The 23,349-nt window shown below is 59.6% G+C and overlaps 1 protein-coding gene across 1 annotated transcript; it reads left to right on the forward strand.

The window, feature by feature from the left end:
* The first annotated feature begins 5,236 nt into the window (after positions 1–5,236).
* BCL3 (BCL3 transcription coactivator) lies at positions 5,237–15,260 on the forward strand. The gene is made up of 9 exons (XM_070632901.1): positions 5,237–5,727; positions 7,435–7,588; positions 11,787–11,895; positions 12,818–13,022; positions 13,127–13,215; positions 13,356–13,433; positions 13,927–14,094; positions 14,394–14,511; positions 14,655–15,260. Exons 1-9 carry the CDS (start codon positions 5,472–5,474, stop codon positions 14,840–14,842), a joined length of 1,365 nt encoding a protein of 454 aa, XP_070489002.1. The 5' UTR covers positions 5,237–5,471; the 3' UTR covers positions 14,843–15,260.
* Positions 15,261–23,349: the final 8,089 nt, after the last annotated feature.

Below are 23,349 nucleotides of genomic sequence, written 5' to 3' on the forward strand. Positions count from 1 at the left end.
TGCCAAGGCTCCAGGGTGGGGAGGGACAAAGAGGTGCCAACCGTGCTTCAGGAAGCTGGCCTGCATTCAGCCCTGGGGTTGGGGGGGGGGGCCGGGCAGCCTCGGGGAGCAGAGCCGTCTGCAGACCCAGCATGGACTTCCAGCCCAGAGCCCCGCCAGGCGGCGTGACCTTGGGCAAGTCCCTTCTCGTGCTCACAGCCTGTTTTCCTCCGTCTGCAAAATTCACTCGCTCTCCCTGAGCCTCTTTGAAAGCTAACTTGATTCCTTCCTGCTGCAAGGCGACCTTCTCTCCATCGGCTCCACCCTCCCTGTGCTGGAGAATGGCAGAGAGTGGAAACTGTGCTCATCCGCCCGGGTGCCCTTGGCTGCAGGACTTTGCGACTCTGTGCCTCAGTTTCCCCATCAACACCATTCCTTCCCAGGGAGTAAGGGTCTAGCTTAGAGCTGAGGGGGGGTCTGGGGTCTCTGGGACTGATGACCACCCTTCCCAGGGCAGTGGGTCCAGCAACCAGGGGACCTGGGTTAAAATCTTGACTCCCACTGTTCCTCATCATATGACCCTGGGCAGTGACCCCACTCCTCTGTGCCTATTTCCTTCTCTGTAAAATGGGGATTTTTAGTTGAATTTTTCCTCACAAGGTGTCAAGAGCATCAAGTGGGCTAATTTCCAGTGGAAGCTCGGCTCGGAGTGAATGGGCCTGTCCCGTCTCGTGCCTGTGGGGAAAAGAGTGACGAGGACGGCCTGGCCTGATGGGTTAAAGCAGGCATTATGGAGACAAGAATGGGCATCATTCATTCCTTCCTTCTTTCGTTCTGCACACTTCTCACTTAATCTGCTCAGCAACGCTGCGAGGCAGGAGCTGTCACCATCCCCAACGCTAATGTTGCAACCAAGGCACAGAGAGGGAAAGCCACCTCCCCAGTGTCACACAGCTAACACACGGCAGAGCCAGGGCTCAAAGCCACATCTCTAAGCCCAGCATGTCGAATCCTAATTTCCTCAATGAAATGGGTCCCACTGCTGGAAATTGGGGTTAATTGATGACCATGGTAATTATGATGATTCCTATGGTTATAATAGGAATGCTAATAATAGCAGCCACATTGCATCGGGCACTTTCTATACAGCAGGCCCCTCTGTGCTGGAAGCGTGATGTTCTTGATTTAGTCTGTTTCATCTGTGAGGAAGCTGGGGATCCACGAAGTTAAGAAACCTGCCTGCAAGTCACAAAGCGGGAGACAGGATGGCACGGAGGCCTCAGCCGGAAGCAAAGCAGGACGAGGAACCAGGAGTGAAGCCGATGGGGCTCAGGGTCTGACCAGCCCTATCATCTCTAAGAAGGGGAAACTGAGGCCCCCCAAAGCAAGAAAGCTGCCGGAGGCCCACAGCCTTCTAGCCAGGACTCCATTTCCCTCTCAGGACCTTGAACGGGTCCAATCTTGGCCCTTCCTTCCCCAGGGGGTTTGGGGGTGAGGGGGGGAGAAGCAGTGGAAGGGAGAAGACGTGAGCAGGTACCAAGGGCGGCCTGCGCGAGGGAAAGTGGCTAGACACCAGGCAGGCCTTCCGGGCCTTCTCTGGGAAGTTTCTGGGACTCATCCAGGGGCTGCCCCGGCCGGCAGGGGCCTCCAGCGCTCAGGGCCCAGAGAGGAGAGACCCTGGTGCTCCTGGCCGGGGCACAGGGAGCCGGGGGGAGGGAGGGGGCAGCCATCCTGGTTCCACATCCTCCGTTCCCGACACTCGAGGGAGGCGGCTGTGGGAGCTGGGACTTTCCTGGGCAGCAGGAGATTCTGGGAAATTAGAGGCAGCTGTGGGGCGGGGCTGACTCCAGGCCTCCCTTCTCTCCCCTCCCTCAGGCCCCGCTGCTTCCCTGGCAGCCTCTCTCCCCTCAACCCCAAGGAAGCCTCCTCCCACTGCTCCTCCTCCCTCAGACCATGCCCTCCGCCCTCAGACCCTCGGATCTTCTCCCTCAAGTCTCCTCCCCCCTCAGAATTCACCCCCACTCTCAGACCCTTTCCAAAATTCCTCTTCCCTCAGGCCCTTCTTTTCCCCCCAACTTTCTCCTCCCTCCCTCAGATGCTCACCTCCTCCCTCAAGCCCTCACATCCTCCCTCAGGCCCTCACCTCCTCCCTCAGATCCTCACCTCCACCCTCAGATGCTCAACTCCGCCCTCACCTCCTCCCTCAGACCCTCACCTCCTCCCTCAGGCCCTCACCTCCTCCCTCAGGCCCTCACCTCCACCCTCAGACCCTCACCTCCTCCCTCAGGCCCTCACCTCCTCCCTCAGGCCCTCTCCTCCTCCCTCAGACCCTCTCTCCTCCCTCAGACCCTCACCTCCTCCCTCAGGCCCTCACCTCCTCCCTCAGGCCCTCACCTCCTCCCTCAGGCCCTCTCCTCCTCCCTCAGACCCTCACCTCTTCCCTCAGGCCCTCACCTCCTCCCTCAGGCCCTCACCTCCTCCCTCAGGCCCTCTCCTCCTCCCTCAGACCCTCTCTCCTCCCTCAGACCCTCACCTCCTCCCTCAGGCCCTCACCTCCTCCCTCAGGCCCTCACCTCCTCCCTCAGGCCCTCTCCTCCTCCCTCAGACCCTCTCTCCTCCCTCAGGCCCTCACCTCCTCCCTCAGGCCCTCACCTCCTCCCTCAGGCCCTCTCCTCCTCCCTCAGACCCTCTCTCCTCCCTCAGACCCTCACCTCCTCCCTCAGGCCCTCACCTCCTCCCTCAGGCCCTCACCTCCTCCCTCAGGCCCTCTCCTCCTCCCTCAGACCCTCTCTCCTCCCTCAGACCCTCACCTCCTCCCTCAGGCCCTCACCTCCTCCCTCAGGCCCTCACCTCCACCCTCAGACCCTCTCTCCTCCCTCAGGCCCTCACCTCCTCCCTCAGGCCCTCACCTCCTCCCTCAGGCCCTCTCCTCCTCCCTCAGACCCTCTCTCCTCCCTCAGACCCTCACCTCCTCCCTCAGGCCCTCACCTCCTCCCTCAGGCCCTCACCTCCTCCCTCAGGCCCTCTCTCCTCCCTCAGACCCTCACCTCCTCCCTCAGACCCTCTCTCCTCCCTCAGGCCCTCACCTCCTCCCTCAGGCCCTCTCTCCTCCCTCAGGCCCTCACCTCCACCCTCAGACCCTCACCTCCTCCCTCAGGCCCCCACCTCCTTCCTCAGACCTGTTCATCTCCCTCAGACCTTCTTCCTTCCCTCAGACTATCTACTTCTGTCTCAGACCCTCACCTCCTCCCTCAGGCCTTCACCTCCTCCCTCAGGCCCTCACCTCCTCCCTCAGACCGTCTACTTCCCTCTCAGACCTGTCTTCCTCTTTCAGATCCTCCTCCTTCAGAATTTCATCCCTCCTCCATGCTCGGACTTGGAACCACCATGCCCTCTCCCTCAGTCCTTCCAAGTCCCCTCTGGGCCAAGTGCAGACTCCCCCTCCCTGGTGCTGCCCGGGCCCACAGCCATTGCTCCACCCGCCACGAGGAGATGGGGAGAGGGAGGACCTCGGTGTCCTCCCAACGCTACCTCCCAGGGTCCCGGCCTGGACAAGCCCCTGAGGCTCAGCTTCCTTCTCTGTACAGCGGGCGCTCGGCGTCCCACCCCTCCCCTCCCCTGTGGTCACTGTCCCCAGAGGCCAGGCACCCAGACTTCCCACCCGGATTCCTGCTCGTCTTCCTCACGGCGCTGGGACACGGGTGGACAGCAGCCCCACTGGCCAGAAGAACAAACTGAGTCTCCAGAGAGAAGACTTGTCTGAGGTCCCGCAGGGAGCAAGGGGTGCAGGCGGGACTCGAACCCGGGTGTGCCCCCAGCGACTTCCCCATCCAGGGGGCTGCAGGGGAGAGGCAGAAAGGAGAGCTTGGGGGGAAAGGGGTAAGGCCTCTTTCTGCCCACATCCCGGGTTAACGATCCACTGGGGTGGGGCCCGAGCCCGGGGCAAAGTCCCTTCCTGGGGACCTGGGTCCCACACCCACTTTCAGGGTCCCGGAGAGACGCTGCCGGGGAGACAGACACACAGAGAGCGGGAGACCAACGAGAAAGGGGGCGGGGCCGGAGACGACGAGAGGGAGGCCAGGGATGGAGGGACAGAGGCCGGGGCGACGCAGAGAGAGGACCAGGGAGACGCTGCGCGCCGCCTGGACAGACCCGGGGTGCAGCCCCCAAGCCCCCGATCCCCGAGGGCCCCAAAGCCTCCCCCTCCGCCTCCGGTAACTCGGTGACCGGGACTCAACCCCAGCGACGGCCCCGCCTCCAGGGAAATCCGGGAAAGCCCCGCGCGCCGGCGCCCCTCCCCGGGGCGGGGAGAGGGGCGCGAGGGGAGGGGCCGGCGAGAGGCCCGCCTCTGCCCCTCCAGCCGCCCCACTCCAGCTCCAGCCCGCCTCTGAGTCATGCCCCTAACCCGCCCGGCCTGTTCCCCACCCTCAACCCCGCCCGGGACGGGAGGGGGAAGCGGGGGGAGCCACACTGCGCACCCCCCCCCCCCCCGGCCCAGGCTCCTGTCGCCCGGCTCTGATCTGTGTCTCTGCGTCTCTTGCTATCTCTCCGTCTCTCTTGTCCTTGGTCTCTCACGATCTGCATGGCTGTGTCGCCACGTCTCTTTCTCTCGGTGCATCCAAGATGCACAGAGCACCCACCCGGTGGCGCAGGGACCCCGCGCGGGGAGACACGCTCGGCTCCTCCGCGCACTCCCCACCGCCCCCCACCCCAGCGAAGTTCGGGCCACGCTGGAGGCACACGGAGGGGGCAGAGGTGGGGGCAGGGCAGGCAGAGGGACGGTGCCAGGGCGCCTGCCAGGGCAGTCCCTGCCCTCGCACTGGAGGAAGCGGCTCCGAGAAGGGAAGTGCCTGGTCAAGGTCACCCGGCGAGGAAGTGGGAGTCGGGACTCGACCCCGCGTCCCAGCGACCCCAGGGCTTCCTGGAAGTGCCTCCCTGGGGGAGAGGCTGAGAAGCAGACAGCATTCGAGAGACAGAGACATGGAGAGACACACAGAGACAATACAGAGACCGTGAGAACAGAGACACAGAGACAGGTTCAGAGAGACATCCATCCAGACAGCAGGCTCAGAGACAAAGTTGGAAACTCAGAGGTAGAGACAGAGCCAGAAAAACAGACAGCGACCGAGAGAGGCCGCACCGCAGGGGTGGGACCCCCTCCCCGACCCCGCCTCCTTCCCACCCCGCCCCCGCCCCCCGCAGAGGCCCAGGCGCCCGGGCGCTCGGGGCGGGAGGGGGCGCGCGGGGCGCGGGGCGGGCGGGGCGCACGGCGGCGGCAGCGGCGGCGGGTCCAGGAAACCCCTGGGGCGGACGGGTGGCCCCGGGGGGGCCGGGGGCGGGGAGGCGGGCGGCCGGCACCGCCCCGGCCGACAAAAGTCCCTTCAGTTCAGCCGGCGGCAGGGGAAGTCCCGGCGCCCTGCGCAACCACCCGCCCGTGCGCCGAGCCGAGCCGCGCTCCGGCCGCCCGCTCGGCCGCCGTCCCCGGCGGCCCCATGCCCCGATGCCCCGCGGGGGCCATGGACGAGGGGCCCGTGGACCTGCGCACCCGGCCCAAGGCCGCCGCACCCCCGGGCGCCGCGCTGCCGCTCCGCAAGCGCCCGCTCCGCGCGCCCTCCCCGGAGCCCGCCGCCCCCAGCGGCGCCGCGGGCCCGCTCGATCCCCCGGATCCCCTGCGCGGCGGCTCCGACGCGCCGGCCGTCCCCGCGCCCCCGCATGGCCTGGCCCGGCCAGAGGCGCTTTACTACCAGGGTGAGTGGCTCCTGCGGGTCAGGGCCAGGTGGGGGCCGGACAGGGCACAGGGTTACCAGTGCCCGGGGCAAAGATCAGACACAAATATATGGTGTCACAGGGAGCTGAGGGGCACGGGGACAGAATCCAAGGTCCCAAGGACACAGATATGGGGTTCCTGGGGAGCTAGGGGCAGAGGCTGAGGTCCCAGGGGCCCAGATATGGGAGCATTGAGGAGAGTGGTGTCTTGGGATGGGGGTCCTAGGCAGTGGGCATTAGGAGGCCGTGGGGACAGAGCCCAGGGTCCGAATGCCACAGATATGAGGACCCAGGGGTCAGTGCCCAGCAGGATAGATATGGGGTCTCATGGGATTAAGGGAGCAGAGGCCGTAGTCCAGGAACCCAGAATTATAAGCTCCTAAGGACCCAGATATCCAGGGTTATGAGCAATTAGCACTTGGGCCCAAGAAACTGGGGTTCTCGGCATCCAGATATGAGGGGTCAAGGAGACAGGGGAAGAGAGACCGGGGTTCTAAGGAGATAGATAATAGGGACCTCAGGATGTCAAGATCTCAGGAACCAAGATATTGGGGAACAGTGGGAATGAGAACAGAGTTGGAGTTCTGAGCACCCCAATATCCAGGGTCACAGGATCCAAGGAAATAGACCCAGGTACTGGGAGTCCTGAGGAGCCAGCGGGACAGAGCTGGCTATGTGTGGCCCCAGGGGGTCAGGGTCTCATCTGAGGTCACAAACTCGGGTGGCCCTAGGGGGCTTGGGGACCGAGGGTTAAAGGGATGGTGGCCAGGACTAGGGGGTTCTAGGACTCAAGGATTTGGGGCCAGGATGAAGGATTCAGGGGTCTCCAAACAGAAGGCCCATCCAGGGACCTGGCAACTTGGGGGTTCAGGAAGGGGGTCCCCCAAAGATCAGGAGATGACAGCAAAGGCCAAACACCTCCTGCCATCCTATCTTCACCCCTGATCTCAAGGAGGGGGCATTCCATCCCACAGTTGTGCCCACCTCACCAACCCCGAGTGACCCCCAGAGCTGCAGAGCTGCAGAGCGCCCATGCCCAGGGCCTGCAGACCCCTGCTCAGTTTCTGCCCCTTCCAGCCCATCAGAGCAGAGCTGGAGAGCCCCCGAGCTGTGCATCAGGGGCTGCCACTGCCTCCTCCCCCTCCCGTTCCCTGGGTGAGAACCTGGCCTCAGTTTTCCCATCCCTGTGATGGGTGGATACGAATGGGATGGCCGCCAGGGTCTCCTCCAGCAGTTTGATCTGAGCAGGTTCCTGGCACTAGCCCCGCTCACCTTCTGTCCCACCCTTCGCCCTGGACTCTCTATGCATGCACCCCACACCCTACACCCAGTGCTTCATCCATTCTTACCTCGCTCAGCCACAAATTCACTCAGCAAACAGGCCCTGGGGTCCCCTGCTGCGGGATAATGGGGGTCTCTTGGCCTGGTAGGAGATGGGGTCGGATGCAAGAAAAGCTAAATGACAGTGAGAGTGACCAGGGCTGCAGGGGATGGGGTGGGGGGGAAGCTGCTAGAGCCCAGATGATAGATGTGGAAGGGAGATTATCCTGGCCCTTGAGGACCCAGTATGAGATGCAAAAGGGACGTGGAAAAAGAGCAGGTGACACGGCAGGAGCAAAGACCTGGAGGCAGGGTGGGCGGGTTGAGGGTCTGTGGGCTTGGCCTCACCCGTGTCCTTTCTCTGCCTAGGACCTATACTGCCCCTGTACCCCACCCAAGCCATGGGCCCCCCCTTTCCTCTGCTGAACCTGCCTACACCCCTGTACCCCATGGTGTGCCCCATGGAACATCCCCTGTCGGCTGACATCGCCATGGCAACCCGTGCAGATGAGGACGGAGACACGTGAGTAACAGGCCCCCACTGATGGCGGGTGGGGAAGCCAGCCCTCCCCCCACCTCGCCCACCACCACACAGGGGCACTCAGCTTGGGCTTTTGAGTTCCATCCACCCCAGTTAGAATCCTGTCTCCACCGCCAGCTGTGTGACTTTGAGCAAGGTCCTTTCCCTCTCTGAGCCTCAGTTTCCTCTTCTGAAAAATGGGCACCCTGAGAGAACCTACCTCCTAGGACTGTTTTGGGGGCTTCAAGTTTTTTCTCACAATCCCAAAATGAGCAACCAATTTCATTGATTGGTTGATTATATGAATGATACACGCTAAGCTCCTAACCCTGAGCCTGGCAGATTATAAGTGCTCAATAAGGATTAACTATTATCATTACTACTTTATATTAAGCCCAGCACATAGACAGAGTTAGAAACTTTAAATAAAAATTGCACATAACAAAACAATATCCTTACTACCTGGGGTCCACTTTGGTGTTTTCGAGCCTGTTTCCTCGTTCCATGATCATAGCACACTCAGTTAATTTCAGGATCCCGTAAATTGATTTCGCAAATCCGACGGTTGATCTGCAGTTTGAAGAAAATTCTCTTGAAGCTGCTGAGAAATCCTGCCCCAGGGGTCTAGCCCCGTGTCCAGCACGTGGGGAAGCGCTCAACACGCTGGACCATCACGATTACGATGATTCTGTCCACCTCGGTCTGACTCTCAGCTGGCCAGCTTCTCACCCCTCTCTGCCTCAGTTTCCCCTGTAAAAACAGGAACCACACAGTTTGCCAGGGTCTCTGAGGCAGAAATGAGATGATTTCCGTAAAGCGCTTATCTGCGGGACTGGGGACTGGAAAGCACAGGGAGGGGTGGGATAAACAGGCCTGACCACCAGCTGGATGACTTCGCATCCCCGAGCCTCAGTTTCCCTATATGGAAATCGAGGCTTGGAATAGCACCTATCACAATGAGGATTCAGTGCAATGATCTGCACACATATGGTGCCTAGAACAGGGCTGGGCATATAGTCGGTGCTCAATACACAGGAATGGGGGGGGGGCGGTGTTGGAACAGAGCTTGCCTCCCGAGTGGTTATGGGCCACGGGTGTGAGCCCAAACAGGAGAAAGTGCCCGAGACGTCTAAAAGGCTCGATCGAGCTAGTTCCCTCCCGCCCTGGGTAGCTCCGGGGTCATCTGTGAAATCGATTTCATTTGTGTCTGTCCCCAGGGGTGAGCTGTTTGCAGCCTGTGCGAGCAGGGTGCAGAAGGCGACGCGGCACCCCGGCCTCCAGCCCCGCGCCCCACCCGCCCTCCCCCGCGCCGCCCCCCTCTCCCCCAAAGCAAACACTTCTGCCTCAGCTGCCTGTGGGGGAAATCCCTTCCCGCAAAACTTGACCGCAGCCCAGCTGCTCTGCCTCCCCCACGTCAGCAGCCGTCACTCACTCGCAGCCTCCCCCTCCTGGCGCTCCCTCCAACCTTAACCCCTTCCGCTGGGGGCCGACTTTACCGGAATGGGGCAGCGGCGCAGCCTGGGGGCGGGGGAGGGGGACACGCCAAGTCCCCAGAGCAGCAAAGCTGGGTGGGGAGGCTGGACTTCTAGGGTCCCAGGGGAGCAAGAACCCCAGGGCACCTGGACCCCCTCTCCCCCAAGAGTTCGGGCACTGGGGAGCTGGAATCTGGGTCTCTAAGAGAGGGGGGAACGTATTCTGGCTCCCAGAGAGCAGACGTTGGGGTCCTGCATTCCTTGACCCACGAGGGGGTAAGGAACAGGGCGCAGGGCCGTTTGGGGATCTAGAACTTAGAGGGACCGGAGAGGTCGCTCTGTGCAGAGTTAGGGCACCGTATTCGTGGGTCCCATGAGATCCTGGGAGTGGATGCCGGGATATGGGGGGTGGATAGGGAGCCAGCTGGAGTCTGCGCCGTGGAGTTCCAGAGGGGCCCCGGGCTGGAGGACTTGGGGTCCTTCCCGCCCCCGCCCCCTCCTCCCAGGAAAGCTAGGTCTTCTGGCGCTGGGCTCCCTCCTCCCCCGCCCCATTCGAGGATGGAAGTTGGGGTGCCGGGGGTGGCCGGGGTAGATCCCCGGCGGGACCGGCTTCCCTCCCCCGGGAGCAGGAAGCGGAGCCCCGCCCCGCAGACCTGTTACTGGAAGTCCGAGGGCTGGGCCGCCCCTCCCGTCCCCACTTCCTCCAGCCCCGCCCCACCCCCTGCGGCCCGCGCGTTTATGGGAACTCAGGCCTGGACGGTTTCTCTGAAATCATCGCTCCCTCTGCCCTCACTTAACCCCGCTCGGCCTGAGAGAGGGACCTGGGCTGGGCGTCCAGAGAGGCGCGGGGCGAGAGGGGAGCCCGTCTCAGGGGCCTCCTGCCCAGGTCCCTCCCCTCCCCCAACACTGGCTTTTTAAATTGGGCTTTCGCGGCTCAGGAGCCGGGTTTCGCCTGCATAGTCTCCTCCTGGGAGGTGGGCGTTATTGGGGGCACTATAAAGGAAAAAACCGAGGCCCCGAGGGGGCCACATGACTTTGCCCTGGCGCGCACCGCTAGCGGGATTGCAGCCCAATTTGCAACCCTGGCCTGCTCAGCGCCCCCAAAGCCTCGTGGGCTGCAGGATTTCTCTGCCTCCGCCCGCAGCACTTAGGGAGCTGGTTTAAAATGTGGATTCTGATGCACATTCCAGGATTGGGAGACCTGCTGTTCGCCTGCCTTAGCAAGGCCCAGTTTTCGAGCAGACGGGCGTGGGTGGGAACCTGGTTGCCCTTGCAAATAAATGGATTGAAGGAAAGGTTGTGCCGCCTGGGTCCATGCAGTCAACTTTGTGCTCAGTGCTAAAGTCCCCTGACCCGGGACAGTCACCCCACGTGGCCCTGAGCTCTAAGTGGCTCCTCCAGGTTAGGGGCCCTGGGAAGCAGGCAGGAAGTTTATTGCAGTGTGCTCTGGGATCAAGGCCTGTGGGGACGGAGGAAGCAGGACCAGGCAGAGGGAGGAGCTGGGCTGCTGGGTGGTCTCTGCAGGGCCTCAGCTGTCCCACGGGGAACCTTGAAGCTGCAGTGGCCTTCAGAGTTGGGGCCAGAAGGCTGGGCCTTCGATGCCCATCCTGACCAGTCACTGGCTGCCGTTGGTTGGTTGGCGACGGCCCCGCTCATGACCTGGACCAGCTGCTCTTTTCAGCGAGGGTGATCCCCAGAGAGAGCTGAGGGCTGGCAACCTCCCCAGAAGCTGGGGGAATGTGTCCTCCAGTCTGGGAGCAGGGGGATCTGTGTTGTCCAGAACAATGACCCCCATTCCAGGTTATCCCGCCTGCCTTCAGGCAAAACTCTCTCCACGTAGGTACCCCACCCGTGGCTCTCTGGGGTTAGAGGCTGAACGTGACGTACAGTCATAATGGATGGAGAGCCTAAGGGCATCTAGTTCATGCCCCCTCATGCCACAGATAAGAAACTGGCCCGTGGCGGGGCCGGGGGGGGGGGGGTGGGTGACATGGTCACCAGCTTCAAGGATGGCCAGGGATCATAGAGATGGCGTCATTTATTCGGTGTATATTTGGGGAGTGCTTGCCCAGCGCCAGCCCTGTCCACACACGGGGCAGTGGTCAGTCAGACAAATGCCCTGCCCTGGTGGAGACTATGTGCTAGCAGGGAGATTCAGACAGGAAACAAGTAACTGCATGACATCAGGTGATGATGTGGAGGGAAAGAAAGCAGGGGGAGGAGCAGGGGAGGCAGTACCACTTTCGCAGCGCCTGGGTGAGGGGAGCGAGCCCCACAGCCATCTGGCGGGAGGCTGTTCCAGGCCCAGGGAACAGCCCATGCACAGGCGGCAAGCAGGCTCTGTATGTGCAAGGAACAGCAAGGAGGCCAGTGGCCAGAGCGGAGTGAGGAGAGTAGGCGGGGATGAGGTCAAAAGGGGTGGAAGAGGGGGAGACAAGGTCCCCTAGGGCCCGTGAGCTGTGGGGAGGACTTTGGCCCTGAGGAGTCCTTCAGGCTGCTGTGGGGCGGGGAGAGAGTGGGGTGGGGGTGGGAGCAAGCAGGCCAGCGGAGAGGACACAGTCCAGGAGGGAGGTGATGGTGGCCGAACCAGGAGGGAAGGAGTGGGGGTGGGGAGAAGTGGCTGGATCCTGGAGATCCTTCCAGAGTATCCAGCACATATGGGAGTTAGGGATGCTAAGAGAGTGCGTGAGAGGTGACCAGCCCCTAATGCCTCTGACCCCCATCCCCAGGCCACTCCACATCGCCGTGGTGCAGGCCAACCTGCCCGCTGTGCATCGGCTAGTCAACCTCTTCCAGCATGGGGGCCGGGAGCTGGACATCTACAACAACCTCCGGCAGGTGAGGCTGGGCCTAGGCGCCAGGAGCCCTGGGACTGAGGGAGGAGGGGCTGGGGGCCTGGACCCCTGGGTCTGAGGGAGGAGGAGCTGGGAGCCTGGATCCCTGGATCTGAGGGAGGAGGGGCTGGGAGCCTGGACCCCTGGGTCTGAGGGAGGAGGGGCTGGGAGCCTGGACTCCTGGTCTGAGGGAGGAGGGGCTGGGGGCCTGGACCCCTGGGTCTGAGGGAGGAGGGGCTGGGGGCCTGGACCCCTGGGTCTGAGGGAGGAGGGGCTGGGAGCCTGGACCCCTGGGTCTGAGGGAGGAGGAGCTGGGAGCCTGGATCCCTGGGTCTGAGGGAGGAGGGGCTGGGAGCCTGGACCCCTGGTCTGAGGGAGGAGGGGCTGGGGGCCTGGACCCCTGGGTCTGAGGGAGGAGGGGCTGGGGGCCTGGACCCCTGGGTCTGAGGGAGGAGGGGCTGGGCTCCTGGGTCTGGGGGAGGAGGGGCTGGGGGCCTGGACTCCTGGTCTGAGGGAGGAGGAGCTGGGAGCCTGGATCCCTGGATCTGAGGGAGGAGGGGCTGGGAGCCTGGACCCCTGAGTCTGAGGGAGGAGGGGCTGGGAGCCTGGACCCCTGAGTCTGAGGGAGGAGGGGCTGGGCCTGGACCCCTGGGTCTGAGGGAGGAGGGGCTGGGAGCCTGGACCCCTGGTCTGAGGGAGGAGGGGCTGGGAGCCTGGACTCCTGAGTCTGAGGGAGGAGGGGCTGGGCCTGGACCCCTGGGTCTGAGGGAGGAGGGGCTGGGGGCCTGGACTCCTGAATCTGAGGGAGGAGGTGACCCAGATTTCCGGTTCTTGAGTTGGACTGCAGCGGGGGTCAGGAGTGGGAATCTCCGAGGGAGGCAGGACTGGGACACAGAGCAGGGTCCCTCAAGGTCTCTGTTCCCCAGACCCCGCTCCACCTGGCCGTGATCACCACATTGCCTTCTGTGGTCCGTCTCCTGGTGATGGCTGGTGCCAGCCCCATGGCCCTGGACCGCCATGGCCAGACGGCAGCCCACCTGGCGTGCGAGCACCGCAGCCCCACCTGCCTGCGGGCCCTGCTGGACAGCGCGGCCCCTGGCACGGTGGACCTGGAGGCCCGCAATTACGACGGTGAGCACCTGTCCGGGCCCAGGGCGGGGTTGTTTGGCGGGACCTGGATCCTTCTGGGGCTGCAGCGCCCCGGGCCCGGGTCTAACTGAGCTCTCTCCCTCCAGGGCTCACTGCCCTGCACGTGGCCGTGAACACCGAGTGCCACGAGGCCGTGCTGCTCCTGCTGGAGCGCGGTGCCGACATCGACGCGGTGGTGAGCGGCGGGGGGCCAAAGAGGGCGGGCCCTGCGGGATGGGCAAGTGGGTGGGGCTTGAGGTATCCCGCGGGATGCGATGCGGGCGCCGGCTGTTTGGGCCCAGCGGGGAGACCCAAGCCCTTGCCTCGCTGCCGCAGGACATCAAGAGTGGCCGCTCCCCGCTCATCCACGCCGTGGAAAGCAACAGTCTCAGCATGGTGCAGCTGCTGCTGCAGGTGGGTCCGACCCCTGCCCCCCGCCTCTCGCCCACCCTGGCCCCTGGCACCAACCAGCTACCTCCCGCCGGCCCTGGCTCGGACGCTGCCTTCCAGCTCTCGCCCCTCTTCCAGCTCTGACCCCTTTTGTGACTTCACCCTCCAGGCTTCGAACTCATCCAGGGCCCTCTCCCATTCCTTTCCCGCCCCAAGATAGCCTGGCTGACTCTGCCTTCCGGCTTTGGCCCTGTCCCGGCGCTGGCCTTCCGCCCCACGCGACCCCGGACCCTCCCCTTGTCTGGCTCTGCCCCTGCTCCAGCCGGGGCCGTGGAGTCCAGGTCCCGTGGCTTCTACGCCGCCCGCCCTTGGTTCTAGCTCCCACCCTTCGATCACCCCACCCCAGAGGCGGGATCTGGTCCCGTCCCAGCTTCTGGCCTCTGTCCCGCGGGCCCCCCCACCCCCATCCCCCGGACCTTGCCCCGGTCCGGCCCTGACCCGCCCTCCCGCCCCTCAGCACGGCGCCAACGTGAACGCCCAGATGTACTCAGGCAGCTCGGCGCTGCACTCGGCGTCGGGCCGCGGGCTCCTCCCGCTCGTGCGCACGCTGGTCCGCAGCGGCGCCGACAGCGGCCTCAAGAACTGTCACAACGACACGCCGCTCATGGTGGCGCGCAGCCGCCGGGTGAGTGTGCGCGCGCGCGCGGGCTGTGGGGATGGGGGCGGTCCTGGACCGCCGGCGCGCTGGGGTGTGACAGGTGAGGGCGTGCGTGTCTGTGCCAGGGCGGGGAGGGGAGCGGGTGAGCCTCCGGGTGCGTGGATTCTAGACAGGAGGAGAAACTGAGGCACAGAGAAAGGAAGTGACTCGCCCACCTTCACACACTGAGACAGACCCCATGAGCAAGGAGAGATGGAGAGAGGGAGGCCGGTGTGGGCCCTAGTGGCCTCTGGTGAGCCCCCCCCACCCCCGCAATCTTCCTCCAGGTCATCGACATCCTGAGGGGCAAGGCCACGCGGCCTGCTCCTGCGTCCCAGCCAGAGCCCTCCCCGGACCGGAGTGCCACCACGTCCCCCGAAAGCAGCAGCCGCCTCAGCTCCAATGGTGAGAAGCTGGCTCTCAGCCCTCTCCTCCGTCAGATCCCCTCGGGGCCAAGGGGAGGGGCCAAGGGGAGCCCCCAGCCCCCCCACCCCCCATCTCGAGATCTGGCCCCTCACTGCTCCGCCCTCCTCCCTCTTTTTCCACAGGTCTTCTTTCTGCATCGCCATCCTCCTCACCCTCCCAATCTCCCCCCAAGGACCCCCCAGGATTCCCCATGGCTCCCCCCAGTTTCTTCCTTCCTCCCTCCTCTCCACCTGCCTTCCTGCCCTTTGCGGGGGTCCTCCGAGCCCCTGGCCGGCCCGTGCCCCCCTCTCCAGCTCCAGGAGGCAGCTGAGAGGGATGGGGGGGGCAGATCTTGGACTCATGAGGAGGGACCTCCCTGCCCTGTGGGGTCAGCCCTCCTGGAAACTGTGAAGACCTCACTCTGCCCCCCCCCCAAATCTTTGGGACCAGGATTTGCACAGCCGCGCACAAGTCCCCCAAGAAGTCCCCTCTTCGGAACAGATAGGCCCCCCCCTCAGCCCCACGCAGGGCTCTTCCTCTCGTTACCCTCAGGCCCCGGTCCCTGTCTGGAATTGTCCCCCAATGTCTCCTTCCTTCTCCTCTGCCGGAGCAGGTGGAACCAGGAAATAGCCATTCCCTCTGCCCCATCGCCGAGCGGGGAGAGACGGCTGTAGCCGGACACTGAAAACAATGTAAATTATTGGCATTTTGGTTGGATTTCTTTTGTAATAAACTATTTTTGTACCATATTCCTGGCTTGGCTGCATCTCTTTCGTGAGTCCTGGAGGGAGCGTGTTCGTGTGTGTGTGTGTGCACGCGCGTGTGCACACCTGTACGCTGTATCCAGCTGACTCCATGAGTGGCCTGAGGGTCTCACACTGACAAGGACGTGTGGGTGACCCTGGGACTTCCACTGTGTTTGGTGATAAATGTTCTGTCACTGTGTCACCGTGCTGTTGTTCCCAGGGATGACGTGGTGTATGACATCTTTCCAGGGGGCCCTGTGGGATTCCCTAGTGACCCTGAGTGTGTGCACCTGTGTGTGTGTTTCTGGGGGGTTCTGTGGTGTTTGGGTCCCTGTGGTACCATGGCTGACCGATGTGTGGCTGCGATTGTCTCTGGGTCAATGTGTGGATAACACTTGTGAGTGTTCCTAATATGGAGACCCACAGTCATTGTGATTGTTTCTTTGTGACTGTCTCACTTGGCATGTCCCCCTTTTTTTTTTTTGGTGAGGAAGATTGGCCCTGAGCTAACATGTGTGCCAATCTTCCTCTATTTCATATATGGGAGGCCGACACAGCATAGTTTGATGAGCAGTGTGTAGGTTCACAACCAGGATGCAAACCCACGAACCCTGGGCCACTGAAGCAGCGTGCCCAAACTTAACCACTACACCACCGGGCCGGCCCCAGGGTGTCACATTTTACTCAGTGCCTCCAGGTTCCCCTGACAAACAACGTCTGTGTTTTGACTCTTATGTATGGATCAGGGTTTGCATTCCCTTCCTATTGCCACTGTAACAAAGCTCTAGAAAGTCAATGGCTTAAAGCGACCTGTTTTATCCTGTTATAGTTCTGGAGATCAGAAGTCTGAAATCAGTTTCCCTGGGGCCAAAGTCAAGGCGTCAGCAGGGCTGGTTCCTTCTGGAAGCTCTGGTGGAGCATCTGTTCCCTTGGACTTTCCAGCTTCTAGAGGCCGCCTGTATCCCTTGGCTCGTGGCCCCTGTATCATCTCTCCAACCTCTTCCATCTGCTCATCTCCTATTCTCATCTCTTGCCTCCCTCCTGGAAGGACCCTGAGGTCACACAGGGCCCACCTGGATAATCCAGCACCATCTGTCCATCTCAAGATGCTTGCCTTCATCACAGCTGCAAAGTCCCCTTTGCCATACAAAGTAACATTCTCGAGTTCTGGAGACGAGGATGCGGGTACCCGTGGGAGCCTCTGTTCAGCCCACCCCAGGCTTCCATCCAAGAAGCAACAGCACTAGGAGGAGGCGCATGGAGAAGAGAGATGTCACAGGGACTTGAGTCTCAGGAAGGGATGATGGGCGGAGTGCAGGAGAGCAAGGACAAGCTGGAACCCCCGAGGAAGGACTGGGACCCACGTCGGTGCCCATCGCCTCCAGCCGTGACGGAAGGGCGTCCTGCGGGAGCAGCTGGCGACCTTGGTTCCATACTACAGGTCCTCATGAGGGACCACGTGTTCCTGTGTTTCTGAGGGACGGTAAGTAAAGGCTGGTTTCTGAATCTGTGTGTGCCTCCCTCGGCCTCTGGGTCTTCGAATGTCTTGGCAATTGGGGTCGTTTCTGCTGCCACCACTCCGTGACATGTTGTGCCTGTGGGGCCACTGCCTTAATGTCTTCCTGGGGGACACTGTTGGTTCCGTGAATGGCTGGGGGTCTAGGCGTGCGTGTGCACGTGCACACATCCATGCACACGCTCTTCCTGCGACCTCGGACTGGGTGACCCGTCTTCGCCTGGCCATCCTCCAAGGCGGCCATGTGTCTTTGTGCATGTCTGTGACCGTGTGCCAGTGTTTCTGACCTGCCTCTGGGCTACGGAGTCCCTGTAGCTGCCTGACATGAAGAGGACGTTGGTTTCCGAAAGCTGCCATCATCGACAGCCACAAATGAGGTGGCTTAAGGCAGAAATGTGTACTCTCCAGCTCTGGAGGCTGGAAATCCACAGCAAGGTGTCGACAGGGCCACACTCGCTCTGAAGCCTCTAAGGGACAACTCTTCCCTTCCTCTCCCACCTTCTGGTGGCACTTGGCCCCGGCTGCCTCGCTCCGATCTCTGCCTGTCTTCACCTTCTCTTCTGTGTGTCCATTTCTTCTCTTCTGTCTCTTATAAGGACAATAGTCGTCGGGTTTAGGGCCCTCCAAATAGACCAGGATGACCTCATCTCAAGATCCTTAACTTAATCACACGTGCAAAGACCCTTTTTCCAAATAAGGCCACATTCACTGGTTCTGGGGGTTCAGATGGGGATGTGTCTTCATTGGGGGGCCACCGTTCAACCCTCTACAGAGGGTGACCGTTGGGCACTGCAATCGGCCTTGTGTACTAACCTCCCATGTGAAAATCCTGCCACACGTGTGAGGTCGTGTACGATGACTGTCTCCCCAGTGGATTGAGAGCTCAGGGACGGCCAGGCCCCCTCACCACCCTTCCCACAGCAGCCAGCGCGCCACCTGGCACGGAGCAGACCGCCGAGAAGTGATGGGGGAGTGAGGGAGCCTCGCTACTCCCCCTTGTGTTAGGGTGTCTGCGATTCGTTGTGGCTGCGTCTGGTCTCGTGTTACACTGCCTGAGCGACTGGAAGGTATGAAGAGAGATACAAATTTTAGCAGTCATTTATCGACATGACGGCGCCCATATTCCGGATGAGAAAACTGAGCCTCAGAGGGAGCGGGTCTCCTGTCCTAGCCCAGGTCTGCTGTTCCCAAAGCCCGTGCTCATAATTGCGGGGCCCCCTCTTACCTCGCAGGAAAGTCATGTGTGGTTGTGTCTGTTATTTTGAGTGTGTGCGTGTGCACACATGTGTGCTTCTGGAGAGGGTGTAAGACAACGGGTGTGTCATTAAGAGCACGGCCCTGGCATCAGAACTGAGTTCGAGTCCTGCCCTTCCGCTTCCTAGCTGTGTGACTTTGATCCAGTGACTTCACGGCCCTGAGCCTCAGTTTTTTCATCGGTAAAAATGGTCCAGTTAACGCTCAGGACTAGAACAACAGCTTAAAAATGTCAGAGACCCAGGTTCCTTCTACCTAGTTGCTCTGTTGCCTTTTGCTCTTGCCACATGGTCCAAAATGGCTGCTCCAGCTCCCACCATCACATCCACCTTGCAACCACTGGGAAGAAGACAAAATGTAAGAGTCAAATGTGTGCCTCTGCCCTTTAAGGCTACAACTCAGAAGTCCTATCCATCACATTCAGTTGGTTGGAATTTAGTCATGTGGCCACACCTGCCATGAGGGAGGCTGGAAAATGTAGTTTGATCTGGGCAGCACGTACCCAGCTAAAACTCTAAGGTTCCACTACAAAAGTAGGAGGTGGGAAAGGTTATTGTGGGGCAATGAGTATATCTGTCACACCGGGGCTCTGTTGCCAAATGGCTAGGTGATCCTTGTGCAAAGTGATGTTGCCGCCCTGAGCCTCAGTTTCCCCATCTGTATAATGGGAATAATACCCACCTCTTGGGGTTGATGAGGGTTTAATGAGAGTGTCAGTGTCGGGCGCTGAGCACCGGGCCTGGCCCCTTAGCAGGCTGGAGTGTGTGCTGGGGGTCTTCTCAGACCTGTGGGTCCAGGCCGTGGGTGATGTCCCTCTCCGTGTGTGAGAAACTACCGCCGAGTTCGAGAGCTGAACGCGGCCCTGACCCTGGTAAGTCACTTCTCTAAAACAAAGGATCTGGCTTCTCCACACATGGAAATCCCCTCTCAGCCTCCTGACCTTGGGACTGGGCGCGTGCGCCTCCACACGCACCCCTCCCCCCGGAGAGACAGACTCCGAGGAGGGGGAGGAGGGCCAGCCACAGGGTCTCCGCCCCCCCCCCCCCCACCCAACAAGGCCTTGCAGATTCAACACGTATCTCTCCCCCACTGCCTCGTTTGCAACAGTCCTGGTGCTCTGAAGCCAGAAGTCACCCTCCCATTGCATTTCTCGGGGCCCCCGCCCCCGTTGCAAAGTTTCCCTAGTCCTCACCGCCCTGGGTGAACCAGACACCCAGTCAGAGAACCTCTCTCCCAGGTGCACGCACAGAACCCGCCCAGTCGTAACCATGGGTGCCCTTCCTCCCCCCCAAAAAAATGGTTTTAAAAGTATGAGTCCCACACAGGACACACCCCCCGGTTAAGTGTGTTTGCGCACCCTCATGAGAGCCACGCCCCCATTTTACAGACAGGGAGACTGAGACCCAGAAAGGGAAGAAACTCACCTGGTGAGTCTCTGAGTCCGGGATTCCATGACGGACCTGAACCCCAGGATGGAATTCAGCAACGACGGGACGACCACCATCGTGCGACTTCTGATCCGATGCACCGAGAAGGACAAGACATCACTTCTGTGATATTCCTCCACCGGGATCCAATCTCAAGGAAATCTCAGACAAACCCAAATCTAGGGGGACGTCTTACAAAGGAACTGGCCTGGGAGGTTCAAATATGTCAACTTCGTGAGACGCAAAGAAAGGGTGAGCAAGAGTACTGGGGTTTGCTGGTTCCCATCCCAGGTACAGACCTTCACACGGCTCAGAATGCCACGCCGTGGACACGTCCCACATACAAATCAGAGGAGGACTGGCACAGAGGTTAGCTCAGGGCCAATTTTCCTCAAGCAAAAAGAGGAGGATTGGCAACAGATGACAGCTCACGGCCAATCTTCCTCACCAAAAAAAATTTTAAAAGTAGTTTGGAGACAGTGCGTGATTTGACTATAGACTGCACTGTTGGATACTAGTTTTGTGTCACTGCTAAATGTCCTGATTTTGATGCCTGTCCTGTGACCGAGTAAGACACTGTCCTTCTATGTGGAGATACACACCAAAACGTTCGGGGGCGCAGGAGCATAATGTCTGGAACCTACTGTCAGAGGGTTGGGGGAGAGTGGAAGCCAGAGAGAGCCCCCAGTAAAGCCAATTGGGAGATTTGCTTCACAGTTGGGGAACCCGCATGAGGGGTATCCAAGAAGTCTGTGTCCTATTCTTGCACCTTTTCTGTAAGTTTAAAAGGATTTCAAAAAAGAAAAAAAACGATTGCAAACGAAAAGCGTGGTTTCAAAGTCTATGGGTTTGAGGCCCTGTGTCTGTAAGGGTGTCAGTCTGTGCATGCCGCTGAAGTCAGAGTTTGGGAAGTTGGGAAGCGGCTGAGGACGCTGCCTCAGGGTGTGACCAGGGCCCTAGGGTGTCGTAAAGGCCCAGGAGAGAGGCCAGGGGCCTTGGGGGTGTGGCCGGAGTCTTAGAGGCGTGGCTGGGATGAGGGGCAGGCCATGTCCTGGGCGTGGCCAGGTTCTGGGGGCGTGGCCAGCGCCGGGGGCGTGGCCAGGGTGTGGGGGCGTGGTCAGAGCCGGGGCGTGGCCAGGTTCTGGGGGCGTGGTCAGAGCCTGGGGCGTGGCCAGGGTCTGGGACGGGGCCTGAGAAATTCTGTTCCCAAGGGAGGAGGTAAGTCTGTGCTTAGAGCGCCCTCTCGTGGTCACCCTGGGGCCTGGCGTCCACTTTCTTTTTAAAAAAATAGCTCTATTGAGTTATAATGCATATATCCTACAATTCAACTATTTAGTGTGTCATTCAACGGTTTTATTAAATTCAAAGTGCAATCATCGCCATAGTCAATTTTAAAACATTTCACGGGGCCGGCCCCAGTGGCGTAGTGGTTAAGTTCGCACGCTCTGCTTTCGCGGCCCAGGGTTTCAGCAGTTTGGATCCCGGGCACGGACCTATGCACTGCTTATCAAGCCAGGCTGTGGTAGGTGTCCCACATATAAAATAGAGGAAGATGGGCATGGGTGTTAGCTCAGGGCCAGTCTTCCTCAGCAAAAAAAGGAGGATTCGCAAGGGACGTAAGCTCAGGGCGAATCTTCCTTGGCGGGAAAAAATTAAAAACAAAAACAAAAAACCCTGAGTGACAATAAAACCAAAACAGCTTAAAAAAATTCCCTAACCCCAAAAAGAAACCCTCTACCCATTAGCAGCCACTTCTATTTTGTTCCAGCTCCCTTCAACCCTAGATAATCCCTAATATACTTTCTATCTCTATAGATTTGCCTATTCTGGACTTTTTTTTTTTTTAAGATTTTATTTTTTTCCTTTTTCTCCCCAAAGCCCCCTGGTACATAGTTGTATATTCTTCGTGTGGGTCCTTCTAGTTGTGGCATGTGGGACGCTGCCCCAGCGTGGCTTGATGAGCAGTGCCATGTCCGCGCCCAGGATTCGAACCAACGAGACAGTGGGCCACCTGCAGCGGAGCGCGCGAACTTAACCACTTGGCCACGGGGCCAGCCCCAATTCTGGACATTTTTTATAAATGGAATCTTACAATATGTGGTCTTTTGTGACTGGCTTCTTTCACTCAGCATAATGTTTTTGGGGTTCACTCAGTCACAGCATGGATCAGTACTTCATTTTTTTTTTTAAAGATCGGCCCTGAGCTAACATCTGTTGCCAATCTTTTGTTTTTTTCTTCTTCTCCCCAGACCCCCCAGTCCATAGTTGTATATTCTAGTTGTAGGTCCTTCTGGCTCAGCTGTGTGGGATGCCACCACAGCATGGCCTAATGAGCAGTGCTAGGTCCACGCCCAGGATCCGAACCTGTGAACCCCTGGGCCACCAAAGCGGAACGTGCAAACTTAACCCACTCAGATGTGGGGCAGCCCTAGTACTGCATTCCTTTTTGTGGCTGAATAATATTCCACTGTCTGGGCATACTGCATTGAATTTATCCATTCATCAACTGATGGACATTTAGGTTTTTTCCACAACTATTTGCATGGATATATGTTTTCAATTCTCTGGGATATCCATTCATAGGAGTGGAATTGCTGGGTCATATGGCAACTCTATGTTTAACATTTCGAGGACCTGGACACTGTTTTCCAAAGCAGCTGCACCATTTCACATTCCCACCAGCAGTGTATGAGGGTTCCAATTTCTCCACAGCCTCTCCAGCACTTGTTATTGTCTCTCTTTTTGGTTATAGCCATCCTAGTGGGTGTGAAGTAAGGTCTTATTGTGGTTTTGATTTTCATTTCCCTATCTGATAATGATGTTGAGTATCTTTTCAGATTATCCACTTTTTTTTTTTTTTTTTTTTTTTTTGCTGAGGAAGATTCGCCCTGAGCTAACATCCACTGCTAATCTTCCTCTTTTTGTATGTGAGCCACCACCGCAGCATGACCCCTGACAGATGAGCGGTGCAGGTCCACACCCGGGAACTGAACCCAGGCTGTGGGAGTGGAGCACACTGAACTTAACCACTAGGCCACCAGGGCTGGCCTCATCCACTTCTTTTGTATGCAACTATTGGAACTTTTAACCATTTTGCTGTATTTGATCCAGATTTTTAAAATTAAAGCATTAAGTCCCAGTGTATCCTCTTCAGAGTCCTTTTCCTCCTCCACATCCGCATTTAACCCTCAGCATGACCACCCGTGTGTTTATCCTATTATCCTATGCAGATGCATCCCCAAATAACAGAGCATTGGGTCTGCAGGTTTGCAAACTTGGTATAAACGGCTTTGTGCTGTTCTAATCCTTCTGTCCTTGCCTTTTGAGCTCATTGTGTTTGTTTCTTGTGGCTGATGTAACCAAGGACCACAAACCGAGTGGCTTAAAACAAAGAAAATTCTTTCTCACAACCCTGGAGACTAGGAGCCCAACCACAAAGTGTGGGCAGGGCTGTGCTCTCCTGGAAGGCTCTGGGAGAGAATCCTTCCTCGCTTCTCCCAGCTTCCAGGCTTTGCCAGGAATCCTTGGCACTCCTCAGCTTCCGGAGGCATCACTCCCGTCGCTGCCTCCGCCATCACATGGCTTTCTCCCCTGTGGGCGTTCCTGCATCTGTGTCCAAATTCCCATTCCTATTGAATTTAGGGCCCACCCTCCTTCGGCATGACCTCATCTTAACTTGGTCACACCTGTGAAACTATTTCTAAATAAGGCCACATTCACAGGTGCAGCACACATGAATGGGGCGGGGGGTGGAAGGAGGCACTGTTGAACCCAGCAGACTCATCATCACGTTTTCACCATTCACGCCCTTGGTATGTTCCTCCAGTTCATTCATTTGAACTGCTGCGTGGGCGTCCTTGCTGAGGGAAGACCGCAATTTATTCATCCCTCTTCC

Source organism: Equus przewalskii, chromosome 9, assembly GCF_037783145.1.
Source record: "Equus przewalskii isolate Varuska chromosome 9, EquPr2, whole genome shotgun sequence".
Taxonomy (NCBI): Eukaryota; Metazoa; Chordata; class Mammalia; order Perissodactyla; family Equidae; genus Equus; species Equus przewalskii.